Source organism: Taeniopygia guttata, chromosome 22 (assembly GCF_048771995.1).
Source record: "Taeniopygia guttata chromosome 22, bTaeGut7.mat, whole genome shotgun sequence".
NCBI classification, from domain to species: Eukaryota; Metazoa; Chordata; class Aves; order Passeriformes; family Estrildidae; genus Taeniopygia; species Taeniopygia guttata.
In genome coordinates this window covers 4,123,705-4,139,142 of record NC_133047.1, presented here as the reverse complement: position 1 = coordinate 4,139,142, position 15,438 = coordinate 4,123,705, and the positions used below count along the sequence as shown (strand labels likewise).

Genomic DNA, 15,438 nt, shown 5'->3' with positions numbered 1-15,438 from the left:
GAGGGAGGTGTCCTGCTGCCCTTTCCCTTCCCAGTCCCAGAGGATAAAGCTGCCAGACCAAACCTCGCCCATCTCCAGCTCTGATTTTCTTGGAGAATGAAACACATCTGCAATGACACAGGAAGGCAGATTCTTTTCACTTTGTTCTTGTGTGATAGGAAAATAATAATAATTAAAAAAAATCTCATTTCTCTACAGTGCAAGCAAACAAAAAACCCTCCAAAAATCCCAACCCAGGCCCCCCAGTGCCCCCAAACCTTTGACCAGTACCTGTTAACCTGTTAACCAGTTACCTCTCCTCTCTGCCCTGAGCTGCACTTTGTGGTTGTTGTGAAAATGGGAATGGCAGGTTTTTTCCAGAACAATGAATATTCCAACCTGCCTTCTCCTTCATTCTTCAAGTGAGAAATAATTGTGCTACCTTAATATTTACTCTCACAAACAAATCTTAACTCCGATTTGCAGGCACTGCCTTCCAAACCATACTGATTTAATTAATGCTTCAAGGGATCTCTGTGCCCAAATTGTCTTTTTTATGGAACTTCTCAGGAGATACCTACGTTGCTTTGCAAGTTTTAATATGTCTTTCACCTCAAGGAACCAGAATTTTCCAGCAAATGGGCAATTAACAGCTATTAAGAGGCTCTAAAATATTAGTATTCATATATTAGTACAGTCCTGAATTGCCCTCAGCAGAAGAGTCTTTCTCAAGTTCAGTTATTATTGCAGTTACAGTAGACAGGAGCTGCTGGCATTTCCTGAGCAGCATCTGGAAGGGAAACTTCAGGAAAAACCCAAGTTCTGCTTCTTTATTTCCAATCCAGACCTGTGCTTGTGAGTGCCCATGAGCTGTGTTTCCACCTTAGGGTTCAGCTGAACCCATCATTAACTTGCTTTTGAAGTAACACCGCTGTGAGTGGGTTCTGCTGCAGAAAATTCCACTTTTTGTGGCTTTCAAGAGGCCTTTTTGCAGGTTCTGTCCTGTACTTTCACCTGTACCTGACCTGGTTTCACCTGCAGGTGTAGGCAGCTGCATTCTCTGTTTGAAGCTCAGTAACCACAGGTTGCAAAACTTGGATTTTCTGTGCTGTCCTGTGGGAAGTTTAGGTTCAAATATGTTAATATGTGTTCTTTGGAAATGAAAAATGTGGGAGGGCAATGGCCTGGCTGGTCTGATTTAAGGAGCAAATGTGGGGAAACTGTACTGGAGTGACCCACTGAGGTGTCTGACCTTTCCAGTTCCTGTGCCAGAAGAGAAGTGAAACTCATTAAAATGCAGAGTTTGTCCTCAAAGCGTTCCTTCAGCATCAGGCAGCTTACTTGGAATGTTCTTCAGACAGCTGAGAATTCGGGGGCAGTTTTGGGTTAGGATGTCCAGCAGAAGGGACTGTTTCTGTCTGAAAGGCACATGTGCCTCACTGTCCATCCAGTCTGAGCTTCCCAGATCCTTTTTATTTCAAAGTAAGTCGATGCTTTTTATTTCAAAGTGCGTTTCATACGTTTGGGTGGTAATTCGTAATTGGACAGAAAAGTCCACGTTGCAGACTTGGAGTGTTTAGTTATTGGGTTAAAAGTAAAAATAATTTAAGTGTCCTTTCTTAATTGCATAGTTTAGCCTGAAAAGGCCTTGTACAGAAAGGTAGTTAACCATTTTGTAACTTGTTAGTAGAATGCTGTAGAACTCAGTACTTGTAATATGGCTAAGAAATAATAAACACCTGAACTACCATCTCAAGTGCCTTCAATTCCAAACTTAACAGAAGTAAAGAGGCCAAAAACCAACATACAGTGGTACCCCGTGTGAGGAGCAAACTCAGGCCCTTCAGATGATGAGACTGACTTATTTCCCTCCTAAAAAAAAAGCCAATTTCTGCCTTCCCTCCTAAAAAACCACCAATTTCTGCCTTCCCTCCTAGGAGCCGTTGATGGGAGCACCACGCTGACGTCCCAGCTGGGTTCCTGAGCTGCTGTGTGCCTCCTGGAGCTGCTGTGCTGCAGTGAGGAGCTGTCCCTCCTTCTGGCCTGTCCCAGACCCCTCCTGTGCTGCATGCAGGTGCTGGAGACCATGGGCATCGGCAAGAACACCACCTCCAAGTCGGTGGAGGGAGGAGGCTCCACGGAGGGCAAATACGAGGATGAGTCCAAGCACCCAACCTTCTTCACCCTGCCCGTGAGTGAGCCCAGCCCGCAGGCAGGGAGTGCTGCTCCAGGTGTACAGAGCTCCAGGTGTACAAACCCTTCCAGGGAGTGCTGCTCCAGGTGTACAGAGCTCCAGGTGTACAGAGCTCCAGGTGTACAGACACCTACAGGTGTACAAACCCTTCCAGGGAATGGTACTCCAGGTGTACAGACACCTACAGGTGTACAAACCCTTCCAGGGAATGGTACTCCAGGTGTACAGACACCTACAGGTGTACAAATCCTTCCTTTCCACGAGCAGTCAGTGACAAAGCTCTGAATATTTGTGTATAAGCACAGCCAGCCCTGCTGGAGCTCTGTGGGATATTTTTTGGGAGCTTTGTGGGATGTTTTTAGGGAGCTCTCTGGGGCGTTTTTAGGGAGCTCTCTGGGATGTTTTTAGGGAGCTCTCTGGGGTGTTTTTAGGGAGCTCTCTGGGGTGTTTTTAGGGAGCTCTCTGGGGCGTTTTTAGGGAGCTCTCTGGGGTATTTTTAGGGAGCTCTCTGGGGTGTTTTTAGGGAGCTCTCTGGGGTGTTTTTAGGGAGCTCTCCGGGGTGTTTTTAGGGAGCTCTCTGGGGTGTTTTTAGGGAGCTCTCTGGGATGTTTTTAGGGAGCTCTCTGGGGTGTTTTTAGGGAGCTCTCTGGGGCATTTTTAGGGAGCTCTCTGGGGTGTTTTTAGGGAGCTTTGTGGGATGTTTTTAGGAAGCTCTCTGGGATGTTTTTAGGGAGCTCTCTGGGGCATTTTTAGGGAGCTCTCTGGGATGTTTTTAGGGAGCTCTCTGGGGTGTTTTTAGGGAGCTCTCTGGGGTGTTTTTAGGGATCTCTATGTGATGTCCATCCCTAGCCTTGCTGTTACAGAAATGATGCCTTGCCATGCTCCTCATGTTCTCTAAATGTCAGAGCCAGATGTCAAGTACCCAGAGAGAAAGCTGACATACGAGGTGTGATGGCAGAGGAAATGTTGATTTTAAAACTTAATCACTTTCTGGTTTTGCTCCGTTTTCCAGGTTGTGATAAACGGTGGAGCCACGTCCAGCGCTGATCAGGACACCGAGGACACGGAGCTCATGGCCATCTACACCACGGAGAATGGCATAGCAGAAAAGGTCTGTGGGGCTGCCCTGCCAGCTGGGAGCTCTCCCAGCTCCTGCTTGTGCTCCCCTGGCTGGGAGGTTTCCTGTCCCAGAGCTGCTGAATTGCACATTCACATCACCCCAGGCAGCTCTGCCCTCGTGACTGCTGGTCACACACTTTGGTTGCAGCACTTGGGGCATGACTCAGGAAATGGTGGGAGCAGTTCATGCCCTTGGTTGGGATTTTTCCAGCTTTTTTCTCCATTCTTTCATTCCCCAGGCCTGTTCAGTGATGATCCTGCAAGCTGAGATGATGTGAATTTTTGTTTAAAATAAGGATGAAGGTTGTGGTGGATCTGAACTTCTGAAATGTTCAGTCAAACTCGCTTTCTTTGTCTCTGAAAAGCCACAGCCTGACCCAGGTTTTTCAAATTGTCCTGATTGAAACAGGAACAAAACTCCTGGTTCCAGGCAGGGGCATCGTGATGCTCCTTCCTTCAAGGCCACAGTTTCTCTTGGGGCAAGGATGGCTCCAAGGGATGCAGTTAATGCTTTCACTCCCGAATTTCAGATTTCAAACATCCCCTGAGGAGCCAGAGTGGGTCAGTGCTGGGTTTCAGGGCCAGCTCAGTCTGCCCAGATGTCTCACTCCCATCCCCACCACACTCACATTCCATGGGCAGGGTTTTGTTACCTGTGAAAGTCTTTGATGGCTGATTTTTGGAGGAGTGGAGAGGCACAATCTGATCAAAGCCTTGAGCCGCAGGTGTTTGGGTGGAATTGTGCAATGAGATAAGCCATCCCTAGACACCAAAGTGTTCCTGGTTTTCCCAAACGTGTGCTTCCCTCCCTCCCAGCTGATCCACGGGGTCAGAGCTGTGGCTGGTGGAGAATAGTTCACCTAAAAGAGACCTTGAGTTTAGAGTGAGCAGATCTCCCTAAGTTAAAGCTTTGCTGTGGCTCCCAGTGAAGGAACAGGGTGGGGAGCCCTGGCACTGGATGCCCGGAGGTGCCCAAGGCCAGCCTGGATGGATGGAGCAGCCTGGAACAGTGGAATTGTTGTTTTCATTGTTGTTTTCTCCAGAAATCTCAAAAAAAAAGCCCTCAACCCACAGCCTCATCCGAAATAAAACCCTCAATCAGCTAAACCATCATCCTGTTCCTTCCCTCATGGCAGCAAACCAGTGCACTGTTCTGGCTGCCTTTGCTATTTTAAATTTGTAGGATATTGTTTAATAATAAATCCGAAACTATCCCATAGGACAGAAAACGAAAGATTCGGTTCCTGAACGTGTGGGAATTGTTCAGCACATGAAAGGAATGTGTCTGTGCCCATGGCAGGGCTGGCACTGGGCCTTAAGGGTCAGGCTGGACATTAGGAGGAATTTTTCTGTGGAAAGGGAGGTCAGGGGTTGGAAGGGCAGTGATGGAGTCCCCATCCCCCCTGGTGTTCCAAAAATGTGTGGGTGTGTCACCTGGAGATGGGTTTGGTGATGCCCACGGTGGTGTTGCTGTGTGAGGATCTGAAAGGGCTTTTCCAGCCTCAACCATGCCATGGTTCAAATTCCTGTTTTTTTCACATGTTTTTTTTAGAGAACTGGGTCAGGAGAGAATTTGCTGCTTTTTCAGTCAATGAAAAGCTGTCAGGTCAGTGGTGCTGCAGGAGGTGCAGGGTGGGGAGAGCATTAAAGAGTTCCCTCAAATGAGAGTTCCTGCATTTTGCATTTCCACTGCCCACCTGCACTCCTGGATGTGAATTTTCCCTGTGGATTCGCTTTCCTCACAAGGCTGAGGTGGGAGGGGAGTGCCAGGCTCAGTTTGGCCTTGCAGGTGGCACCAAGTGGAGATTACCTCAGCCCAAGCCGTGGATGTGTTGGTTTTTTTGGAGAAGTGAGGACCATTTGGGGCAGTCACGAGTCTGGCAGAGCTCCCGGGCTCTGTGTGAGGCAGCTCCACGTGGGCTCCGAGTGTCTTGGGCTGGATTAGGGCAGAGCAGCTGTTGTGTAAGGTCCTTTTTTAGCTGCTGGGTCTGAAATTACAAAATCTGATACTTCCTCCTGCCTCTGTTGTTGTGCTGGGGCTCTGGAGCGTTGTGGGTTTGTTCCCAGGAGTTTCCAAACCAGAGGGAAAGGATTCCACTTCTTTGTGACAGAGAAAAGGCAGAGCTGGCCCTGGTTTTACTGGGAAATCTGCAGGGGTGTTGATGTGTGAATGTCTGTGGTCCATTGGCACGTGGTAGGCCTTGCCTAAATTCCTGGGGTAATTGAAATTCCTGGAGGAATTCTGCTTGGCTGATAGAATTTGGTTGGGGATTAATTTGGGCGTAATAATTAGCATTTTTCCTGACTGCAAAAATGAGGGGGAAGAAGGAAAATTATAAATTCTTTGGCTAAAAGTGGTTAACCAAGATGAAATTGGATAAGAGCAAAGCAGGGAAGCAATTATCATAATGAGGATTTATTTTTGCCAGCGATTTTGGTCTCGGATGCAAGGACAGAGCTCTTCTTAGTTTTAATTCTTCCCTGTTTTGTTTTTCTGTTTGATTTTGTGGCTTTGGGGTTTGGTGGGGTTTTTTAACAGCCTTGTCATGAGGAATCCATTTTGGGGCACCTTTTGGCTGCCAGATCAGTTCTGTCATAGATCAGCAATTATAAATAAATAAGCAGGGAGTGTTCAGGAGGGAACGTGCTGGCTACAAATTCAGGAGCTGGATGTGAAAGGCTTTGAAATTGTCAGAACTCAGCTTTGCTGAAGCAGCCTGGCAGTTGAAATTCACTTTATTCTGTGCAGCACTGACCTGCTGGTGCCCCTTGTTCCTGCAGAGCTCCCTGGCAGAGACCCTGGACAGCAGTGGCAGTTTGGATGCCCAGAGGACTGACATGATTTACACCATTGAAGATGTTCCTCCCTGGTACCTCTGCATCTTTCTGGGCTTGCAGGTACATCCCCAAGCAGAGACAGCTTTTCCTTCTGTACCTTTCAAAGTGTGCTGAGGATTTTCTGTGCACTTCATTGTGTTTGTGTGTGTGAGTTTTATCCTTCTCCACTCTGCCGTGTTTGAGGAAGGTTTTAGGAGGTTTCTTGTGAAGCTGATCACAGATCACTGCTCTGAGAATGATTTTGCAGGAGGTTTTAGGAGGAAGCTGATCACAGATCATTGCTCTGAGAATGATGTCAGTTTTCAGCTCATGCATTTGTGAGTGTCACTCAAATATTCAGAGTTACAAGCTGCTGTTGGTCAGTGAATGAGCAAAGGCTCAGTGGTGGCCTTCACAAAGGACATTGGGCACCTCTGGAGTTAGAGATGGAGAGAGAGAAGGGTTTGGACCTGAAATATGGAATATTCAAGCTGCTCCTGCAGTTATTTCAGTTGTGAGAGCATCAGCCTGCGCCGGGCTTGCCTTTGGAGCACCAGCAGTGCTTCCTGCAGGGAGTGGGGCTGCAGTGGGCAGCAGAGCAGCTCCATTCCTTCTCCTTCCCTTCTCCAGTGGTAGTAACATCTGTCCCACGGGAATGCTGAGCATTTGGTCAGCTCTGTAAAGGACCTTGAGATCTCCAAACAAGCACATTCCAAAGCATCCTTTTTGTTTCTGCCTTTCCTCAAGGACAGGCAGTTCCGTACTTGTGTGTGGAGTATGGTGAAAATGTGTTTGTTTCTTTTGCCTTTGGTGTGCTTGGGTTGAGGAAGAGTTAAGGAGCCCTTGGGAGCTGTTTTGTGCGTGAGCCAGTGGGAGTGGAGTTATTTCTGGGCTGGAGGCTGCTCTCAGCACAGTTACCTCCGTGCCTCCTCAGGAGTGTGGTGGGGACATTCTTCTCTCTCCCGTAGAGCAGCACAGAGAAAAGAAAGAGAAAACAATTTCTATTTCTGCTCCTTGTTTTTCCATGTGGAATGAGTTTGGAAAATTGTTTACCTTGGTTGGATTCTGGTGAGGATTGTTTGAGTCTGATGGCCAATCCAATCCACCTGTGGCTGGACTCTCCAGAGAGGGTTACGAGTTGTGGGTGAGTTAGATATGGTAGTTAGAAAAAGTAGGTTTGTAGTTTTAGTATCTCCTTTAAATGGTATATTAATGTATTATAGTGTAGTTATAATAAAGAAATCATTCAGCCTTCTGAACTGGAGTCAGACATCAGCATTTCTCCCCACTGGGTTCACCTGCATTTACAGTAGGAGAGCAGCTGTGGAGCTGTTCAGGACCCTGTGGCTCCCCCAGAAATGACAAAAATCAGAAACCCCCCCACAGGATCAGGAGAAAAACGCTGAGGACAAAGCTCAGGGCAGGGGGAGCCCGCTGGCGGTGAGGGGATGGAGGTGGCTGGCAGCACTAACCCCCCCTGTGCCCCCAGCACTACCTGACGTGTTTCAGCGGGACCATCGCCGTGCCCTTCCTGCTGGCCGATGCCATGTGCGTGGGCTTCGACCAGTGGGCCACCAGCCAGCTCATCGGGACCATCTTCTTCTGCGTGGGCATCACCACCCTGCTGCAGACCACCTTCGGCTGCAGGTGAGCCTGGCCTGGGAGCTTGGGCTGCCCAGCAGCCAGGGCTGGGCGGGATTTGCAGAGGAGAGGCACAGAACTGACAGCAGCAGTTCTGCAAAGACGCTCCCCAAAAGTCTCAGGTGGATCTGAAATAACACGAGGCGTCCCAGGGTGAGAAAATACAGCAAGGAGAGGAAACCCAGCAGAACAGAGAAGGCAGAAGTGTTCCTGGGGGTGGAAAATTTATACACCTTGCTAACAAGGAGCTGCCTGTGGTGCTTTTATTCATTTCTTCAGTGAAATTCTTGGTGATGTTTAGGTGGTTGTGGTCAGTCCTACAGCAAACTGCATCCTGTGAAGGGCTTGGCAAGTTAAAAAGGCAGGGAAAAACGGTGAGGGAAGCTTGTCTCTCTCTGAGGTGAGTCTGTTACCTCCCAGTCCATGAAATAATTAGGGTTTATTTGTTGGCTGCTCTGAGTTATGGGCAGTGATCATTCCTGGAGCTGGGAGCACACACACAAAGGTGTGCAGGGATGCTCTCACCTCTCCTTAGGAGGGTGGAAGAGCCCAGGTGGCAAATCCTTCTGTAAATCTGGTGTTGGCAAGAACAGATAAAGATAAATCTTTCCAAAGCCCTGTTCCACTGCACAGCAGTTTAACATGCTGACCTCAACTTTGGGAATAACTAAAACCTGCAAAGTTGTTTCTGCATCTTGAATAAAGCCAAACCAGAAGAAAAGTGCACATTGAACCCTCAGGTGGTTGCTGAGGTGTTTCTGGACTCACTCTGTTCACTTTCAGAACAATGTGAGCTGAAATCTTGCCTTCCTCTAGAAAATTCCAAACACCCCCCACATTTTTAAGGATTTAGTTGAGAACTGGAATCTTCAGGTGGCAAAGGTGCCTCGGGAGGGCTGGAAGGCAAACCTGTGGTGGATCAGCTTTTTATCTAAAACATTTCCAGCTCTTCCAGGTTTTCCAGTGTATCCTTTGGTTGAGTTACCTTTGCTCTTTTTCCTTTGGGGGAAAAAAACCTTCCCTGTATTTTTTTGTCTTACTGGACTTAAGAGCTCACCCCTGTGTCTTGAAAAGTTCACTCTGATGGCAAAACAGCAGAGTGGAAATGGTTGGAAAAGAAAACTTTCTTTGCCCAATGTATTTTCTGTTAGTAAAGACTCCCCAGAGTCAATAATCTTATTTCCAACCTGGCTGGCTCCTTGTGCTGTAACCATAAATCCTCATGTACCTTGTCTGGAAGTTTGTCATATTTGGGGTTTTTTTCCCCTAACTAATCTTGGCTTTTTATCACTTACTTGAGAGAAATTTGGGGCTCATTCAGAGAGAAGGCACCCAAAATTACAGTGCCATCATTTGGAAATTCTCTGTTCTTTCTGTGTAATCCCACCCCTGCCCTCCACCCTGCTGGGATTTTTCCCTTTTCAGTGGCTCCCACTTGCACTGTACTTAAATTTTTATATCCCTGAAGGCCAAATTGTGTTTGGGTCTTAAAATAACTTGTGTTTAAGGAGGAAATTTCCACGCTGGGATGTTTTATAACTATTTCCCATGTGATGGGGGTTTTATGTAAGGCTGGGAATGGGATACAGCAGCACAGGCCTCTCAATGAGATTTGCAAGTATTCATTGGCAAGTCTGTCAACTGCAAAGTATTTCAGCAAATAAAGGTTTCAAAAGGCCAAATTCCACAGTTTAAGGGTCCTTAAGGATGGATTTAGCTCGATTACAGGCGGAGCTGTGGTCAGTTGGGTACCCAGACCAGTTCTAGGAATTCCAGCTATTCACTGGGGTGTGCAGAGCCCCAGCTCTGGCAGGGGTTCATTAGTGGGTAATTAGTGGCACTGAGATGTCACACACAGCTTTAATCCATGCCAGGGTGGCAGCTCTGGTGCTGTGCCCTGCACTGGCTCAGCTTTCTCACATCTGTGGGACGTGGGAACCTAAGGAGACATCTCCAGATGCCTTTGCCTGCAGAAAAACTCCTGCCTTCACAAGGGCCGTGCCAAAATGGAGCAGCTTGATGATTTAGACATGAAGTTGAAATGATATCCCACTCGTGAGCTTTGGTGCTTGAAGCTTTTTGGTGCTTTTGGCTGGCAATGAGTGGCTGCCTTGAAGTCTGTAAGTCACATTTCAAACTGCAGCTGTCACTTGAGACAGAGACAGATCTCGGTTGACTAATACTGAACAATTTGTTAAAAAAAAATTAAAATTAAATTCCTTTTGTTTTACCCCACAATTTTGAGCCTTTTGGGAGCTCCCTCAGTTACCTGTGTCACGTAAAAGTGGAGCAGGACCAGGTGCTGAGATGTGATTTGATTTTCCACCCGTGTGCTGGTGTTTAATGGGATCCAGAACAACCCAGGCTGGCAGCAGTGACCTCAGCCCTGGAGAATGTGTTTGCAGTGTGTGTTTACCAAACCTCTGAGGGGGCTGTGTAGGTGTCGTGGAGCAGTAGCAGCTTGTTCCAGGTATTGCAGCCCTGCCATGGGCACCAGCTCTGCCTAATGAACCTGCCAGGATGGGCTGAATCATTCCCTGAGCCACCAGCCCTGCCTTCCCGCAGGTGGAGCTGGGATTTCGGCACGGAGGAGCTCCCAGTGGGAATTCTGTCCAGTCAGCCATGCTTGGGTGACCCACGGATTTCATGAAGTTTGAGTTCCTAATGCAGTTCTCAACATTTGAAATTTCCCATGGCCCAAACTGCTCCTGTGAACTTCCCAACTCCCATTAACACCAAGCCTCTGGTTTGAGCTTTTCTGTGCTCACTGTGCACCATTTCCCCACCACGCTTCTCCTCCTGTGAGCATTTTCTGATCTTTACCTGAGCCTGAGCAGTTCTTTTTCCTGCCCTCGATGCCTGAGCAATTCCCCGTGTCACACCTTGGGGTCTCATGGCAGTGCATTAATGTCAGTATTTGTGGAATAGTTCAGAGTGCATCTGCAGTTAAGTAACGTCAGGATATTTGTTACACAAGGCACAGTGAGGTCAATAGATTCATACTTGGTGCAGGTAGATCCTCTTCAGATCTCTTAAATCTTTTGGGAAGTGTAAACATCAGTGCTAAGAATGTCATCTTGAAATTCCTGTGGTGTTTGTATTTATTAGTGACAACCCCTTGGAACATCTAATCAGCAGGTATTGACACATGACTCCAGAATGAGTGTGCTGGGAGTCATGCAGAGGGGAGGATGGAGCCTGCACCTTCAGAGAGCAGTTCCCTGTGCTGGCGTGCTGAAAGCTGAAAGCAGCAGCCCCAGCTCAGTGTCCCTGTGTCCCTGTGCCTGCCACAGTGCCTGGATAACTCCAGCCGGTGCTGTCAGCTCTTTGCCTCCTGAAGTCTTTGTATTTCTCTGGTTAGGTTTGGTTTTTTGGGGTTTTTTGGTGAGAAATCCTCTTATTTCCCAGTTCTGTAACTCAGTGCAGGGTGGTTTTTGTGCCCACCCACTGCAGTGACCCCACAGAACGTCACCATCTCTCCTCTCCCTTCCCACCAGGTTACCCCTGTTCCAAGCCAGTGCTTTTGCATTCTTAGCACCTGCCAGAGCAATTCTCTCTCTGGAGAAGTGGAAGTGCAATAACACAGGTAATTGTTGTTTATCCTTGTTCAGGTTTAAGTGACAAATGGCCCAGGTCTCGTGGGGTGCAGCTGTCAGAGCTTCTGATATAAAAACTGGGAGAAAAGGGCAGGGAATATGTAAAGCCTCTCTTCTTACAGTGTTAAAATACTCTGCCACAGAAGATTTCTAAAACTATCCTGGTGGAGTTCTGTTTCTGGGGATTTTTAAAGTACAAAAACACTGACAAAAGAACTGTAACCATGTCATAAAGTAATTCTTCTGTTCCATTTACATTCTGCAAATGTTCCTTCCCGTAATGTTCCAAATGTTTGGAAATAGTGAGTCCAACTGAACCCTTTGAAGTTGTGAGTGGGAGGGAGTTTGAGCAATGTACAGCATCACCTCCAGACCAGGATTTTCCCTGTTGAAGTCATACCTGACAGGTTTTGACAAGATTTGGATGTTCTTTTTCACTCTTTCTCTGCTGCTGTCGTCATCCTGGAAGGTTTGAACTTCAGAGGGAAGAGATTCTGGTTGGGATGGGGGCATTTGCTTTAGACTGGGCTGGAAGGTGAAATGACCCTGGCAGTTTTCTCTTCAGTGGGGGTGGTTGTTCAGTACCAGGGCTGTGGGCAGTGGGAAGCAGCAGCACAGGGAATAATCAGGCTGCTCACTCCTGACTGAAGCTATTCCCAGAGCTCCTCTGGACTCTAATAACTGAATTTCTGTTATGTTTATACATCTCTGTTAACTCACATTCAAGATGTGATTAACGCCCAGCTTGTTGAAAGAAACTCTCTGATAACCCTGGGTGGCAAAGCCATTTTCCCCAGGACTCCAGACTGTCAAAAAGAGCTTTGCTGCATCTTCCTCCTGCAGCCTTCCACCTCCCAGAGCTGCCGGGTGGGGATGTCCCCACGGGTCAGCTCACTCAGAGAGTGACCTCCCCTGGGGAGCAGCGAGCCCTGGAGCTTGTGATTCCTGCGGGCAGAACTCCTGACTGACCTTTCATCTGGAAGTCAGGGCATTTTGCTCTTGGAACCCTGGTTGCTGAGGATTTTGGAGCAGAGGGAGAAGTGAGGGGTTGGCTCCTGGGGAAGGCGAGCCTGGTGTCCCCTGGTCTGAGCAGAGCTCGCTGTCTGTGTGAATTGGGGCTGCTTTGTCACAGCGTGAGGAGGGATTTGGTTTGTGTGCAGTGGTGGCAGAGTGGCTGGGCAGTAAAAGAAATCTGTTTTTTCTCCCTTTTGCAAGATCTAACAGTTGCAAACGGAACTGCAGAGCTGCTGCACACGGAGCACATCTGGTACCCCCGGATACGAGAGGTAATGTGGGGCTTGCCTTTTGCTGTCACTCTCTCCAGTTCCAGTTAAGTTCCTCACTCACTCATCTGTGTCTTCTTGTCTTTAAGTTGGTAATTTCTTGTTTCACTGCGATCTCCATTTGAATATATCCCTTTACTCATTTCATGGAAGTCTTCATCTTTTCCACCTGCTCATTGCTGGACAGCAAATACCAGGAGTTAGTTACCACATCCCAAAAGACATGCAGTGAAATGCTCAAGAGAGATGGAAACTCTTCCTGTAACCTTGATTTGTGCTCGCTGGCAGCAGTTCAGCTGCTGCCAGGCCCCTTGCCTGCTGTCCCTGTGCAGTGGGGCTGGCCCTGGAAGGTGAATGTGCAGTTAGGAAATCTGGTTCCCTCCCAAGTGTCTTAAGTTGGAGACTCTTGTGATAAGAGGCCGTTTCTCCCAAAAGACTTGTGAGATCCCTGCAGCTCCTTCTCCACTGCAGTGTGAAGTCGTGGTGCCCTGCAGGGCAGGCTGAGGGCTGTGCCACGCCAGGGTGGCAGGTAGAGTAGTCCAAATGAAGGCGTGTGTCATGGAATTGATCTCCCATCCCGTTGCTTTGGGCTGCCAGCTTTTTCTTAATTAAAAACAACCCCTCTCTCTTCCCCATGTTCAAACCATAGCTACATCCTGCCAAGAGCCCTGCAGCCAAGAGGGCTGACAGTCTCCTGAGACCACAACGCTGCTCTAATCCAGCTTCTAAGGAGCACTTGTGACCAATGCAGCACACACTCTGCCCCTAGGAGCTAGGAGCATCACCTCGTGGCGCACCAACCCTTGCCGTTCGATCTGAGAGCTTAAAGGTTAGCCTGGACCCCAGGTCTCCTGTCTGACAGTGTGATGTGCTTTCCACACAGCTTCCAGACTGGCCCACTGGTCTGTTGTGTAATAGTTTTGTGGAGAAAACCATAAGTGTTATGCTTAAAGCAATAAGTCACTTAAACATAATGAGCTATTTTATGATGAAAAAAAACCAAAAAAAAATTGCTGAGTTCTTCTGTGTCACTGAATTCTTTTAACTGCAGTTTGTAATCCAGAGCAGAAAAACAAATGGTTTGCCTGTCAGATGGCACTGAGCTGCCTCTCTGCCCTGTTGTGTGTTCAGATCCAAGGTGCCATCATCATGTCCTCGCTGATCGAGGTGGTGATCGGGCTGCTGGGGCTGCCCGGGGCCCTGCTGCGCTACATCGGCCCGCTGACCATCACCCCCACCGTGGCCCTCATCGGCCTCTCGGGCTTCCAGGCTGCAGGGGAGAGAGCTGGCAAGCACTGGGGCATCGCCATGCTGTGAGTACCCCGCCTTTCCTCTGGGCAGGCAGAGTTTTGGGGTGCCAGGCAGGAGGCAGCTCGGCTGGGTCTGTGCCGCCGGTGCGGAGAAGCACCACGAGAAACACACCACGAGAAACACACACACCACAGGAAACCCACCATGAGAAACCCACCACGAGAAACACACACACCACGAGAAACCCCCCAAGAGAAACCCACCATGAGAAACCCACCACAAGAAACACTCTCTGAAAAACACACACACCACGAGAAACACCCCATGAAAAACACACACACCACGAGAAACACCAACTGTCTGGATGAGGTCAGCTGGAAATGTGGGAATAAGGACAAGAGTTGCCTGAAGCTTTTCTCTGGGAAGAAATCCTCCCCTGGGAGGGTGGGGAGAGCCCAGAGCAGCTGTGGCTGCCCCTGGATCCCTGGAAATGCCCAAGGGAGGTTGGACAGGGCTTGGAGCACCCTGGGATACTGAAAGGTGACCCTGCCCATGCCTCCTTCATGGACCTGGATGGGCTTTAAGGCTCCTTCCAATCTAAACCATTCCATGATAATGTGAACTCGAGGAGGGAGGAGAGGAGAGGACAGTGGCCAAAAATACGTTGTGGAGAGCAGAATTGTATAAACAGGAGTTGTTCTGGGAGCCATTGGCTGGCTGGAGTTCGGTGCTGTAGAAAAGATGATTTAACAGAGCAGCAGAGAGATGAAATGCAGGGAACAATTTGTATTTCTGGGCTGGCACTGCCCGTTTCCTCCCCTGCAGCAGCAGCAGGTAAATAAATCCCACTGGTGGTGCTGGTTCCTCTGCCATTGGCACTGGTCTGCTTACCTGTGCCCAGGAGAAACTCATTTGTGTGATGGCAGAGGGCACAAGCATTCCACAACCACCCCAGAGGCTGAGCCATCAGCAGGGAGTTGCCTGCCCGGGGACAAAAAGGCTTTTAGAGGGAATTTCAGGGCCTGGGGCGAGTGTGCCATCAGCTGTAGGGACTAGGGACATGTGAAAGAATGCAAAGGAATGAGAGAGGGAAATGAAGAGAAGACAAAAGCTCCCCGTGTGGGGAAGCAGCCAAATTTAGAGGCTGGGAACCCCATTTTAGGGAGAAAGGAGACTGAACAGTTCCATGTGCAGCACCCACTGTGCTGGCTCTGGGAGCAGGAGGAATGCCTTGATGAGATCAGACTGTGATCTCACTAATCTGTTTGCACAGTGCTTTGAACATGTAAAGTATTCTGTAAGTGCAGCTTATGATTAAAAGGGCTCTTTAATTCTCTTTTATCTTCCATGTTGGCATCGTGAGTATTTCTGTGGTTCTGTTGTATTAAGCAGCTGATCCAAAGGAACGTTTTATTTGTCTGTAAAACAAATTCTGTGCAAGCTGGGGCTAATGTTAAATGAATCAAGCAGATCTTTGAATTGGACGTGGAAACGTGTAATTAAAGTTGACATTTTTGCAGATGGAAAGAAAAATAAATCAATTCAGGAGTGAGATTTA

General features: G+C 48.3%; 1 protein-coding gene across 1 annotated transcript in view; it reads left to right on the top strand.

Annotated features, from left to right (window-relative positions):
* The window catches only part of SLC23A2 (solute carrier family 23 member 2), a 48,897-nt gene that overhangs the window by 16,866 nt on the left and 16,593 nt on the right, over positions 1 to 15,438 (top strand). Inside the window, exons 2-8 of the mRNA XM_030289826.4 lie at positions 1,917 to 2,170; positions 3,186 to 3,284; positions 6,074 to 6,190; positions 7,599 to 7,756; positions 11,248 to 11,336; positions 12,562 to 12,632; positions 13,761 to 13,942. Of these exons, the coding sequence (XP_030145686.1) occupies positions 2,048 to 2,170; positions 3,186 to 3,284; positions 6,074 to 6,190; positions 7,599 to 7,756; positions 11,248 to 11,336; positions 12,562 to 12,632; positions 13,761 to 13,942 (839 nt within the window). The 5' untranslated portion in view covers positions 1,917 to 2,047. The remainder of the gene's footprint in view (positions 1 to 1,916; positions 2,171 to 3,185; positions 3,285 to 6,073; positions 6,191 to 7,598; positions 7,757 to 11,247; positions 11,337 to 12,561; positions 12,633 to 13,760; positions 13,943 to 15,438) is intronic.